Source organism: Uloborus diversus, chromosome 9, assembly GCF_026930045.1.
Source record: "Uloborus diversus isolate 005 chromosome 9, Udiv.v.3.1, whole genome shotgun sequence".
NCBI lineage: Eukaryota > Metazoa > Arthropoda > Arachnida > Araneae > Uloboridae > Uloborus > Uloborus diversus.
Window position 1 is genome coordinate 23,686,885 of NC_072739.1, and position 15,119 is coordinate 23,702,003.

General features: G+C 33.3%; 1 protein-coding gene across 2 annotated transcripts; it reads left to right on the forward strand.

Moving 5' to 3' along the window:
* Positions 1-735: 735 nt before the first annotated feature.
* On the forward strand, positions 736-14,795 carry LOC129229905 (U1 small nuclear ribonucleoprotein C-like). 2 transcript variants are annotated; one of them, XM_054864284.1, is made up of 6 exons: positions 736-776; positions 6,300-6,342; positions 9,488-9,596; positions 10,170-10,262; positions 12,207-12,347; positions 14,627-14,795. In XM_054864284.1, exons 1-6 carry the CDS (start codon positions 769-771, stop codon positions 14,725-14,727), a joined length of 495 nt encoding a protein of 164 aa, XP_054720259.1. In that variant the 5' UTR covers positions 736-768; the 3' UTR covers positions 14,728-14,795. The 2 variants fall into 2 exon arrangements, with proteins under 2 accessions (XP_054720259.1, XP_054720260.1); XM_054864285.1 differs by lacking the exon at positions 736-776 and adding an exon at positions 1,443-1,566.
* The last annotated feature ends 324 nt before the right edge of the window (positions 14,796-15,119 follow it).

Genomic DNA, 15,119 nt, shown 5'->3' on the forward strand with positions numbered 1-15,119 from the left:
CAGTCGGCACCATGCCCCCCCCCCACCGCTTAGGTCGGCACCCCTGATTTTACCCCAAAACCAGCCCCAAGGACAAGGGCGCATCGCCCTAAATCCCCCCTCCCCCGAAATGCAAGAACCCCCCTTAAAGTGAGAAAAATATCCCTCAAACTGCCCCTCAAAATTTCAATGGCGCAGTCTGTGCTATACCCCCCCCCCCGCGTAGGTGGGCACCCTGACTCGACCCAAAAATCTGCCCCAAGGACAAGGGCTCATCCTCTTAAATTTCACGAAGACTTCCCCTTTGAAATGCATCAAGAGTCCCTTTAAACTGAGAAAAGTCCTCTTCAACCCCCTAAAAATTTCCAATGGCGCAATCTGTGCCATGCCCCCCCCCCCCCCCCCGCTTAAATGGGCATCCCTGACTTTAACCCAAAACCATCCACAAGGACAAGGGCGCATCCCCCCTAAATTCCCCCCCTTCCTGAAATGCAAGAGCCCCCTTAAAGTGAGAAAAATCCCCCTCAACCTCCTCCCCTAAAAATTTCAATGACGCAGTCTGCTGGCTATTACGCCTTAAAATTGCTGGCTCAATAGCCCAGTGGCTATTACGCCTTAAAAATTGCTGGCTCAATAGCCCTGCTGCTATTACGCCAGTAATAGTTGCCGGGAACATGAACGCCTGAGGCTATGCCGGCGCAATAGCTGGAGAGCTATTGATACAGTTACCGGCGCAATAGCCACAGCCTCCTCGATTATTCGATTCGATTGTTTGCATTCGCTGTCGATATGCCGAAGTAAGTTTAACATTATTATTTTGTTTAAAAATAATTTTTATGATTTTTAAATAATTTGGACTGTTTCTATGTTTGTAAAAGTTAACACAATGTTTCATTTTTCCCCTTTTTGTTAATGAATAATTTTGGATGATTATTTTTAAGTGTTCTAATCATCAGCGGAAAAGTTATTCTGATATCTATGCTGTTTCGTATCAATTCTTATTTTTCATTTTAAATGTGTGCGAAAATTTTCAAATTAATTAATATTTATACATTGCTAGTTTTGCAGTAAATACAAATTGATTTGATTTAGGCCCCTGTCACTTTAGCATACTTTTGGAGAGTTCTTCACCTGTCCTGTCCAAAACATGTTTCTGTCGTCCAAAACCCAGCCCAGATTTCTTTTGCATAAGAATGTGTTATTTTCTTTCTTTTTTAAGTTTTATGTGTGACTTTTGCAGCAAAACAATTGAAGATTGGTAGACCAAGTAGTCAGGGTTGGGTTTTGCACTGTCTGAAACTGGTTTACGACCGGACGGGGGGGGGTTTTTACCGTCCTTAACTGCCCAAAAGTCTTAAATAAACTGTCCAAAAGTATACTTAAGCTAGGGTGTAATCTGATAAATTCGTATTACACAGCAATATTCAAAATGCATAATTGTAATTATTCATAAGTTTTAATTAATTAGTATTTGATAACATTTTTCTCCACTAACTACATAAAACTTCCTTGGAAATTCACAACAAGACAACTAATTTCAGTTCCATTTATATGGCAAAGGAATATATTATTAAATCTAATGTTTAGGTGTAAAAAAAAGCTTAATTTTTTAATGGTTTTTGCATATAAGTTTTGCATGGTGTTTTGATGAAAATTGCATGCTAATTGAAATGTTTAATGAAAAAGTCAACTTCTAGGTAACTAGATTAGAATCAGCCGTTTAAATAGTTACATGTATTATATTATTATTTTAAATTCGAAACATTTGTGGAGGAAAGCCCCGGATTTTTTAAACAATAATTAGGGGATGCGCTTAGCACACAGCTCTCTTTAAATAATGTAAAATAATGCTCCCATATGAAATCTGAAATTTAAAAAAAAAACTACAGCTTCAAAAAATTCATGATGGAGAACTTTTAAATTCCTCCCTTTAGTATCACTAAGTATTGCTCAAAAACTTCGTTTTATGCAGCTTCAACTTCAAAAAAAAAAAAAGAGAGAGCCTCAAAACCCCCGACACGTAACATCATGAAAATTTGTCTGTTATTGCATTTTTTTGAACTTCAATTTAAAAAAATTAGGCATTAGGAGGTTTTACTTTATTTTTTGAAAAAATTGATCGGAAGCAGCCCTAAGTCCCATCCCATAACGTCAGCAAATATCACCTATAACCGCGTTTTTATGGCATAAAGTTCAAAAAATTTCAGCAGAAAGACCCTGAACCTTTCCTTCCCATATCATTACCAGATATTCTAAGACTGCTTTCTTAGAACTACAATTTCACTTTTTTTTTTTTTTGGATCAGAACCCCATACCCTCTTTTAGATGAGAAAAGTTTTAAGACTATTCCCGCAAAATTATTTTCTGGTTTTGCCACTGCCAAAAAATGTGATTTAAAAGTACAGTATGGAGAAATTTTATAGGAAATGCCAATGAACCCCTACTATCCCCAGAGATGCCTTAAATTGCGTCTTAGACTTCAATTTTTGAAAAGTTTGAATAAGAAGCATTCGAATTTGCAATCTCTTCCATAATGTCAATAAAGATAGCTCAAAATTGCGTGTTGAAAACTACAGCTTTTGGAGAATTTTTGGGAAGTGGCATGACTTTTCCTAAGCTAAGGTCACCAAAAATAGTTTAAAATCGACTTCAATTTTGAAAAAAATTCAGGAGGAGACCCCAAAATACCTTACACCTAAAGTTTCCAAAAAGTTCCTAAAATTGCAATTTTCGACGTCAATTTTGAAAGTTTCTTCGTCAACTCAAAAAAAAAACTTTTCTTACTTTTTATAAATTCATCCTTTTTTGTTTTTTTTGAGCAATCGCGATTGCTTATTGTTCTCATTTGACCGTTTTTGGTGTCCGTGCCTTTTTCAACTTGGACCAGAAGCCTTTGCAGCACCATCGCCCACCGTCCTCTGCTGGCGGCGCGGCGCGGCTGCTCCGGTTTTGAGCTATCCGCATCTCCTGGTCGGAGGCGTCCATGTCCTACACACACGCACGTTCACACACATACACTCACACACACCTACGTGCATACACACAACTATGCACAAGTAACCGCCCAGGAGAAGAGGCAGACTTGGGGGGGACAGGAGCCGTTTCTAGAAACAATAACTCCAATGAGTAGAGTCCTGTCTCAGTTCGTGATTGCGAAAAATATAATTTGAATTCAAAATTTCACAATTCAAATTAATTTTCTTTTTTTTAAGGTTAATTTCTTTTTTTTTTTTTTTAATTTTTTCAAAGATCAAACTTGATACTATAACTTGAAGAGTCTGGATAAGGACTTTAAGTATTGGTCAACTTATGCAAAATTCTCTGGAGGGGCGGCACATTAGGTTTTAGCACGCTGCCAGCCAACACCGTATGATCCTCCTGGGGGGGGGGGGGGAGCGAACACTGACGAAATCATTTGAACCAATATTGTTGCATTTCTGGCCCGCCTAGCCTTCAAACATTCACAATGTGGCCCTTGAGTAAAAAAGGTTGGAGATCCCTGTTGTAGTAATTTCCTGTTTATTGGAATGAATGGTTCAGTTTGGAAGCTCTAATGGATGTTAAAATCAGGGCTGCGGAGTCGGAAGGAAAATGGCCGACTCCGACCCCGACTCTGACTCCTGGATTTTGAAACGCCCGACTCCGGATTTTTTAAAAATTGTATTTTTTCAACTCCCTCTCTCCTTCAGGGGAAGGGGGAAAACCTCTAAACAGAGATTGAAGTATTAATTCCTTTTTATGAAAATTTCGCATTTTGTTTTTTATTGTAAACCCAAGACGCATACAACGTCAGAAATTCAATTTAAAAATCAAATTTTCCAATAGTTACGAGTTAAAAAGTGAGATGACTTAAAAATCCCTTTTAAAAAATTTGAAAAGGATTATCTGTAATTTGTTCCCCTTTAATGTTTAACAAATAGACATTGATCAAATCGTGTGCTTTTAATTTTTGTAGGGAAAACAAAAACCTTTTTTTCTAAATCCAAGTTCTTGAGAGGGGGTGGTTTGCCCTGGGTGACACCCATCTGGTAGATGGTAACCAAAGTTAATTTCAGATTTTATAAAAAAATATAAATACTTTAATTCTGAAAATTTTCGCGAATATATTTTAAATTATATTTCATCAATAAAATGGCAACGAAAATAGGGCGCATATACATCAGGAGCTAATTTTACACAAAATGCGGCGGTATACAAATTTGTACAAATAGCTTTTACTATACCTATGTTTCTCATTCGCAAAATTTTTAATTTAAATTTTATTTGCTGCTTTAGAGTTAACCTTAATATGAAGATTTTAAGATTAACTGCAATTATTGAGTGTTGTAATCAAGAAATCATTTACACTTATTTTGTTCCATACTTTTTAGTGAGAATCAAGCGTATAAATAGCCTTAATAAAGAAAAAACCATTAGATTATTTCGTCGGATCTTTTGGATTCGTGCTTTCGCACCAGAACTTTTTTGAATTTGCCGTTCACCCTTAAACGTTTCAACATTAGCTACGGGCCTCAACTTACTAATTTGTTACGTTTCTTTTACTATTTTACAACTGAGATCGAACAAAACACTATATTTCTATTTTTATTTGTAAGTGATTACTTGAAAATGTTAGGCAACAAAACCGTTTGCTGACAGTTGCTATTAGTTAAGTTAAAAAGCAAGCAAACTAGGGGACGGCTACAGAAAGTTCTGTAAGCACTCAAGCTAGCTGATTGCCATAATGGCAGTTATTTTCTCATTAGTATCTTTTCATACATGTAATCGAACCAATTGGAAGTCGTTTTTTAAAAAATGCAAGGAGAGTCAGCGAAAGGGAAAGAAAAAAAGAAGCCCGGAGTTGGAGTCGGCATGTTTTCTAACAACTCCGACTCCGACTCCTTTACCTCAAAATCAGTCCGACTCTGACTCCACAGCCCTGGTTAAAATAGCATTTCCTCTATGGAATAGGGAATGGGACTTCAAGCATCGGTCAATATAACTAAAGGTTCACAGTAATATAATAGGTGGTCGTTATATAGAGCATTGACTATATTTAGATTTTGAATTCTTTATTTGTTTTATAATAAAATAAATATTTATTCAAAAGTTAAAGAAAAAAAATGTAAATAATATCAGCTTAAAAACAGTTTGCTATTCACCAGTAGTTTTACATCTTTTTTATATATCATTAAGTTTGAAGATTTATTTTGAAGACCATTTTACAGTTAAAACTTTTTTTCTCTATGTTTAGTGAATGAAAGATTGTGTATCATATCAGATTTTTGAAAAGAAAAAAAAATATATGAGGCATGTTTTTAAAGTAAGGTCCGTTTTGAAATAAAAAAGAATGAATACAGCTGGAGCAAAGAAATTTTTTGCTCAAAAATCTACCACCCTTACGCTATATTTCGACATTGTCTTATGATTTTCCAAGCATTTGTCATAGTGTGGTACAGGTTTTTGTATACCTATTAGTTCAAAGTTGCCGCCTGTGTAGTCAACCATGAGGACTCTTACAGGGTTTTGGCTGGGATGTTTTTGAACATCCTCTGGGGTCTGCCCCCATCTTGCTCACAGCAATTTTCATTTGTTTCGGCATCTAAAGTCTTTCCTAGGTGGTCTGGCACAACAGCAATAATGGGCTCAGAGAACATGTTAACACATAATTGTCTACGCTAGCGGAAATTTTCCACGAATAGGTATACAAAAACCTGTACTTCGCTAAGACAAATGACTGGAAAATCTCTGGAGCAATGTTGAAACATATTGCAAAGGTGGTAGATTTTGTGCAATAAATTTCTTTGCTCTATCTGCACTCGTTCTTTTTTTATTTGAAAACGGACCTTACTTTAAAAACGTCCCTCCTATTTGTTTACTACATGTAGAACCTTGCTTATTTAAAATTTTTGTATAATTTGTCAGAAACTAAAAATTATTTTCTAAATATTTTGATTCTGTAAGTGTGTCCTTCTCTTGGTAGCAAAGTATTAAATTTAAAACTCTTAACTGTACCATGTCATGTGTATCAGTAGTCATTATTGTCGCATTTGTTTTTTAAGTAGAATAGCAGTACATTCGTTACATTTCGCTTTGATTTAAATTTTTTAGAAACATGTGCAAAGTATAAGATCAGGTGGTTGCAATTTTTCTTTTTGCAAAACATTGATTTAGATATTCATAATAAAAATGTTTTTCTAGAAAATTTGTTTCTTGCGAGTCATGGAAAGTTACAACCAGAAAAGTTATGGATTTGTAAGCTAAAAATGTTACAGATAGCCTGTTTGTAGTTATGAAATCTGTATCAATATATTTCTTTTTTTTTTTTTTTTTTTTTCTAGGTACTACTGTGACTATTGTGACACATATCTGACGCATGACTCGGTAAGTTACTTTGAAAATAGATACTAAAACTTTTAAAACATCAAATGACTGTTTCAGGTACCAAAAAAAAATCATTTTTAATTTTTGTCAGTTTTTAAAACTTGATGAGGATTAATGAAAGCCTTGTTATCTTGTCAAAGATCCAGCTGCAAAAAGTTTTAAGCAGTCTGGCAATGCAGTTGTAAAACCCCAAGTCCGGCAAAAAATACTGATACAGTATGGGATCCTAGTTTTGGAAATCTTGAAGGCCTGAAACCTGGAACTTTTTTAATTAAATAAATCTGATTATTTATGTATAAAATTTGGTTTAAAATATGCATTTTAAATTACTAAAGTTCAGCTAGTTTGTGTTGAAAGTACAGTTCTTTACAGTTTACTTTTAACTTTAATTGATGTCGTGTTTCATGCATAATACTAGGGCCGTGGAATCAAAGTCGGATTGATTTTGGGGTAAAGGAGTCGTTAGAAGAAAACATGCCGAATTCGTCTCCAGGCTTCTGTTTATTCTTTAATTTTCACTGACTCTCTTTGCATTTTTTAAAAAACTGACTACCAATTGTTTAGATTACGTGTATAAAGGCCTACTTATAAGAACATAACTCATTGGCAACTAGCTGGCTTGATTATTTATCGAACTTTCTTTAATAAATACCTAGCCGACCCTAGTTTGCTTGTTTTGCAACTTTAACTAATAGCAACTGTCAGCAAACGGTTTTGTTGTTTAACATTTTTCAACACTATCACTTTCAAATAAAAATAACAATGCATTTTTTATTTCAATCTCGGTTACAAAATAGTACATGGAGTGTATCCTGTGAGCAAGTTGAGACCTTTAGCTAGGAAGTAACTTCTGAGGGTGTTAGGTAAATTCAAATAAGTGTTGGGACGAAAGTGAAATTTCAAAAGATACGATAAAATCATTTTTCTTAAAAAATTTTCGATGTGAGGGTTTGGAAAAAATGTTTTTTCTTTATGTTTTTCACATTCTTTTACATGCATTAAAAAAGTTTTTTTGTTTAATATTATTTCTCAAAAAATTTTTTTCATTGTAATGGTTTGCTACATATAATCAGTTATTAAAATTATTTAATGAACTTATGCATTTAATTATTTAAAAGTTAAACTTGAAACAAATAAAAATAACAGATTTTAATCATGCTTTTTATTTATCTTCTCATTTGTTAATCAAGTAGTTTAGTATCATATATGTAGAAATTTATCCCCAATTAAAACTAAAATAGTAAATGAAACACATTTAATGAAAACAAACAGTACATATACGAACATCAACACATCACAATTACAAAAGCAAACGTAACTTCAGTGTATAAAACCGTCGTAATTCTACAATCATCCTCCATTCACATCTTACGTCGTTCTCGCGCTCTGCACCCATTGGTTTTGCTGTTAAGTTACCGTTAGATTATGGAGCCCATATCCACATATATATATGACTATATCTAAAGTAAAATATGAATAAAGACTTACACCTAGTGTTCCTCCCCAAACCAAAATGGAGACTGCTTCCAGATCAAGGAACAATTTAATTCTGTTGAAAGGGCACTTTTCTGCAGAATTTTTGTTGTAGAAGTTGTGCTTTTTTCTTTTCATGAAAACTGTATGCATATAAAATCCAAGTATTGAATCAATCTTATATAATTAAAAACTGAGCGTATGTAACTATGTATGTCCAAATTGCTTCTCCCGAACGACAGTGGACTGACCATCGAACCAGGTATCAATGGATTTGTAATCTTCCCGTCTTTATGTTTGGCTATTTAACATAATCCTTTGATAATAATTAGCGGATATATCAATTGAAAACTATTAATTATGACACTTAATTTTCAACATAAAATCCCTATTTTTCGAAGACTTTCCTCCATTCAAATTATTATTCAGTGCTTCATCTCAACTTTCTGTAACAATACTTTTATTAAAATTTGTAGCGTGAAGAAAATCATTGAATGAAAGATCTGTTGCCTTTTTTTTTCTCGAATATGAATAAATAAAATTTTGGTTTTTGTTCTGAGGCTTTTCCTGCAATCGGAGGATTTAAAATGTTTCCTTTTTGGATATTTTTCTGCAATCATCTGCAAAATTTTACTGATTTATTATTATTATTTTTTTGTTCCAGCCTGATTGTTGAACACGTGTCACTTGACATAACTTTTATATTTGAGGCGGACCGTGCAAAGGGGGGCGACACAGATAGTTCTTTAAATAACTACTGCAAATCTTTTTGCTGTTTTGTTTAGAAGATTTATATTCAAACCAAATTTAAGGAAAAGGAGGAAAATATGTTTCAAGACCGATAAAACTGACCTCAATGATGAAATTATGTCAAAATTCAAAGGGGCAAAGAGGGCGCATTGAGAAATGCAAAAAGAGAACAAGGCTCAGTGTCCTTTTACAAAGGTCAGAGGGAAACACTAATACAAATAAAAAAGCGGAACTGAGCCTATATGAGAAGGAACAATTATTAAATTCATTGATATTGAATATTAATTTGTAGTTATATAACAATGAATTAAGAATTTTCATTAAAATTACAAATACAGTGGAATATGGAAAATCTGAATGCACTTCCATGAAATGTTAATGAATTGTCTTTTACAAGCAGTAAGCTGTAGGTTAAATTTTGTTCAATTTTGTTAATTTTATGCACCCTTATGCCCCTATAGCAGGCACTTGTGAACAAGCCTGGTGCTCATATGAGGCAGTGAGAAGCAAATGGATGTAAGTGGACTATTTAAAGTTTTGAGTAAACTATGTTTAAAGTTCAGATCCTAGGTAGGCTTTCATTAAATTTTTTTTCTAAATCATGGTATACAGCAGTACCTTCTAGGGGTAGAAGTACTATTTCTTGTCTTAAAGCAGAAGAGATTCTCCCATCATTTGTACTGGTTATCTCTAAATTTTTAATTTTGTCACTTACACCTCTTTGCTTCTGACTGCCTCATATGAACAATATTTAAAAAGACAATTCTTGTATTTTAACGAGAAATTCTTTAATATAAATTTGTATATGCCAGTTACACCGAATTGTTTGTGACTTGTACTGTTTAAGTTAACATTCTCAATATATCATATCTGCTTGTCCATTGCTTTCATTCTAGGTATAATAATTAATTCTTTCTTGTAGCCATCAGTTAGGAAGACCCATTGCAATGGTCGTAAACACAAAGACAATGTCAAGTTCTATTACCAAAAATGGATGGAGGAACAGGCTCAGAGCCTTATAGATGCTACAAGTAAGAAATATATCTTTGAAAAAAAAATATATATATATATATATACATTAGAATCTGTGTGTTTGATACTTTTTCCTGTTTGTATGAAAATATTTATTTTTAAAAAATCTTTCTAAATTAAAAAAATAATAATAATTAAATAAGTAAAACACTTATGCTTAATCTGCTTGCACAAGTGAGACATTTTTATGCATAATTTTGCACTTAAGTCCCAAAATTTTAAACTTGGGTTTTTAATTGTATTATATTCAAATATAAAAAACTGTTATTCATCATGATATCATCTTTAGAAAAAAAAAATGTTTACTTGAAAAATAATGATTTGTACATGTTGCGGGTGTGACTGTACAGTGTGCCTGCAACACGCACAAAGCAGTTTTTCCAGGAAAAAAAAAGAAACTTCAAAAAACTTGGATTGACCCCTGATAGTTTTAAAGTTACTGAAATGGTTTAGAGTTATATGTGTCATCTATTTGTGAAACTTGAACTTTGTTATTTTGTTTTTAGCTTCTTATTTGTCTTTATGTTAGTATTTGTTATAAGTTCACTGATAAATGCTTTTTTTTTCCATAGCTGCTGCCTTCAAAGCAGGAAAGATACAATCGGCACAGTTTGCTGGACCCAAGCCTCCTGGAGCAATGATACCTCCACCTCCCAATCTCCAAGGTTTTTTAATGGTTTTATAAATTTTAAAAATAAATTAGTAAATGATTTTAGATGTTTGTTCTTTTCACCTCAGGAAATTCCATGGATGAATAATTGAAGACTAAAAATGAAAAAGGCAGTAAAACGCAAAATAAATTTTTTACTGGGCATCAAAAATTAGATTCGAGGTGGATTGTGGCACTAACTGCGTTTTTCACTTTTTTGCTTTATGGACTTGGACCAACCAAGATAAGTAACCTTCAATGGCACTTACTGCGCTCTCCACTGCACAGATGCTACTCTTACTCCACTGGTGGCCCCTAACAGCGTTATTTTAATTACTTTTAGGGAAGATATGCACATAAATTGTTTACCACAGTGAAATGCTTGGCATTTACTTCATTTTAATGAAAAAAAATGTTTTTTGGCCCTTAATGCGTTTTCCAATTTTAGTCTCCAATTCTAGACTTTAATAAATAAATCCAATTCGTACTTTAAATTAAAGAGACAACTTAACGTACTTTAAATTAAGACATTTAATTGCATAATATATAATGTTCTCCACCAACAATGGGTGAGAAATGACAATAACTAAACTGTTCTGTCACATTTCTTTTGCTGTTGCCATTACAAAAGGAAGTAAAAAGCGCAGACGATAATTAGAAAAAGATATTAAGTAGAACTTTATATATTGCAGACAATAACAAAATACAATTAAATTAAAAGCACAGCAGGCGATAAATTAAAAAGCCGTAACCAATGTTTTATGCAAAAATTAACTACCTATCTTACTGGTTTGGCTTAGCATTAAATACAGTGAAATCCTGTTACAACAAACTCCAAGGGACCAATAAAATATTCTGCTGTAACAGAATTGTTTGAAACTTTGCTTAATTTTTATGAAAGTGTTAATTTTGCAAATCTCTACTCTAATATAATTAATACTGCAACATTGATTTTTGATTTTTCTTCCCTGCAATTGTATTAGGGGTAGATATAGGAATGTGGTCATGGCAAGTTTTTAAAATCCTTGTTGCCACAACCATTCTTAAAGTTCTATTAAAATATGAATACTATGTAAAACACATTGGGTTACAAAAAAATCTCATTACAAGCTCCATTAAGATTTAAAATAATCCATTTTGTTTTTTTTTTCCCATGTCACATACAAAAAAATAGTAGCATTATTTGTATGAACATTTTTCTCATTTATATGTAAATGTTGCTGTAGCTACCTTTTGAACTATTCACCAGTTATTGTGATGAAACATTTACAAAAAACTTGAAAATTCTTAACTATCTGAGTCATCATAAACATATTCAAATTATTCTACTTGATTAGGCCTTTTCCCAGTCCTAGATTGTCAAATTTACTAATGTTTGATTTAACAAAAGAGGCTGTCGGTCGCTTTGTCTAGTAGTCATAGAAGTCGCTGCGATTGGGAGGTTCCGGGTTAGAATCCCGGCTTGGCGATGGATGTACTTTCTCTTTCCTCTCCTTGTCCTTTCTTTGTGTGAACTTGTTGTGCTGTGAATGATTGCTACCCTATAAACAGGTCCAAAAATGGCATGTGTGTACTGTGGAAGTTCAACTTCAGATCAAATTGCGGTATAGTTGGAAAATGTAAAGCAGTGCACCGCAAATTGCTGGTACAAAACAACAACAAAAGAGACCAAGAACAAGGAGGCCTTCAAACCAAAAAAGCGGGGAATGATGATTCCCCCCCCCCTCTTAACCACAGCAAAGTCTGGAATTATTTGAAAAAAAACCCTTTTTTTTAGTTTTCCTCAGTTTTTGCTTTAAGTGAAAATGTCATCTAAAATGTTGTTACCCCCCCCCCCCCCCCGCCTCTTGGAGGCGAGTGTTTATAACTGGTTAATTTCCTACAACCTTCCACTTTTTCTGCCTCTAATTCATTTTAAGTTCAATTGCACAAAAAACTATACTTTAAAAATTCTATATAGGTCCAGCCAGGCCTGCAGTCCCTGGTCAACGAATGCCCATCATTGGCCCACCACCTATGGGCCCTATGGTTGGACCAATGCCTGGACCAATGCCTACTATGGGTCCTCCAGGCCCTATTCCGCATAACATGATGGTACCAGGTAAATTTTACAATTTTCTATTCTTTTTTGCTTGATAGAGATTTATGCCCTTTGCTACATTTTGCTTATGTATTATAATGCTTTAGATTAATGTTTTTATGAAAATGAGTTCAACACTTTTATCTTAAATCCAGCTCGGGTAAATTTTGGTTTAAATAGCTATAGAACTAAAGCATTTCATTATAATTTTCAAGGACATTAGGAGTTTATTCTGTACTTTGTATCGAATTCAAATTAGTTTCATATTTGATGGCTTTTAGTTTGATTTAAAAATATAATTGTTCTTCATTTAGAAAAGAAAAAAAAATAGAGAACAATTGCTTATTTTGTAAATTTTCAACACCAGGGAGCAATTTTTTTTACTTGTGTTGAAGAGGATATACAGTGGACTCTCTTTATTCTGAACACTCATGGGACGAAACAAAAGTGTTCAGATTATGTGGGTGTTCATTATATTGGGATACCGGAAATGCATGCATACACATTCTATTGCATTAATGGACCATATTCAACATTTTGCCAATAGAGCTAAGATACAGGTGCTGAATTTTGGATTGGCAGCACGTATAATGTCCAATTAAACTCAGTTGAACCTAAACTGTTGCATTTCTTAATTTTTTCTATTTTAATTTAAAAAGTTTTAACCTAATGTTCAACTATAAAATATTACTATAAGTTTTTCGTACAATACCTGTAAACAAAAGAGTAATTTTAATTTGCTTTTGCATTGTGTATTCTCATGCAAGGTACGGGGTTCCAACTGTTCAAGCGAAAAAGTTTCCAGCTGAAAACTGCTTGTAGATAATCATGCTTTAAAGGATTTGAATACGACTACATACAATGGCTGGATTTTTGAAATACACAGTTCAGTGGCAGAAATTACAGGCTCATATTTCTCAGCTGATTGATTCTGTGTAATGCAAAATAATTTTTCTTCTTTTCTCCATCTTCTTAATACTCTTTAATCATTGTGATAAAATTGAGAACGCATTTCAGGTTTTTTCAGTTTTGGTTCATAAGAATTCCCGAGTACTGCTTGTGAACATGTTTAGTATATGAAGAAGTAATTATTGACGGGATTTGAAAATAGCATTTATAATACTAGGGTATTCAGAGTACAGAGAGGTCAACCTGTGTTAAGTCTATGGAGTTTCGCCGGGACTATCAAAATATGTTCAGAATATCGAGGTGTTCACATTAGGAAGTGTTCAGATAGAGAGTCCAATGTACATTAATTTCTTGTACTTTGAAGCAATGTACTTCTAGTTTGCATTTTTGCACCTTTTTTTTCCCCCCAATGATGTTTTATATCCATTCTATAAAAGAGTAACTATGATTTTTTTTTTTTCCTCTTCATAATTTGGTCAGCCAAGGCTGAACAAGCTTGATCTTAATTTTATCTCTACCTTCCTCAAAGTGTAAACCTTCCTAGTTGAAATACTATGCTTTATTTGTTACAAAAATGTTGACTGAAATCTTGAGTTAATATTCCACATATATATCCACATTTCTACTATAAATCATAAGCATTTGAATTGTTTATACTTTTTATTGTCATTTTAATTAAATGCGTTTATGGTGTCCATATTCTTTTTTCAAATGTCAAGTACATTAGCAGTTTGTAAAAATGAATTGCTATACAAATTCCGAGTTCTTAAAAAAAGATATATAGGCGCCTCAAAGCAACATTAAGATATCCTACTGTTGCGCTCTGGCGATGATATATTTTATTTTTTACATTTATTTGTTTGTTCCTCATGTTGATTATGTTTAATAATTTTTACTAAAACGTTGGAATGCAAGAGTACTATTAAATAATGCAGTCTTTTTGATAAAAATAAAAATCTTTATTTCATTATTATCAAGTTTTCATTTGGTAAAATCTGTACCTCAGATCCAGAACGACCGACGTAAGTCACATTATGATAATTTTACAGTAGAGAGGAAAAACTTTTTTCTGGCCCATACAAAGGATGGGAGGTGCGCTCTTTTAACCCTAGTAAAAAATTGGAAAGGATTAAAAAAAAAGAATTATGTTCACATGGCTCGATTCGGAATAAGCCTCTACATCCAATACACTAATAAACAGAAAATTGCAATTTTTGGACTTGCGTCACTCTGACTCTGAGGTGCAGAAATATGCTATAAAATCATTGTTTCATCGTGTAAGACTTATCATAAATAATAATCATATTTAAGAGAATTCAAGCTAGAATGCTGGGGGATACCCTGTTGGCTTTCTTTACTCCACAACTACATGAATTTATTTAATGTTATAGGTATGCGACCTCCAGTTGGACATATTGCTCCAATGATGCCAATTGGACCTGTAACAGATGGAGCATCTCGACCACCAATAATGATCCCACGACCACCATAAATCATGTAACATGCTTTCAAAATCATTTCATAATTTCATTTGTGTGAATTATTTTAATAAAATTTTTATCATGTAAATGTATTTCTTCTTTTATAAATAATGGTTATTTTTTATGCTTAAACAACATATCGTAATACAAGGCGCTGTCTCTGAAATACTGGTTGATGAATTCTCTCAAGAAAATAAAAAATGGTGTACTAAGCCTGACGTAAAATTCTATTGAAATTCCAGCCAAAATGTTAAATGCAATGTTTGCTTTCAAAAATAAATTTTCTCTTACATGTAGATTATTGTAAACCAACTAAGAAAATTATCTAGCCAAAATTTTTTAGCATTTTCACCAGTACCATAATTTCACATTTTCATGCACCCCCTGCCCCCCCCCCAAAATG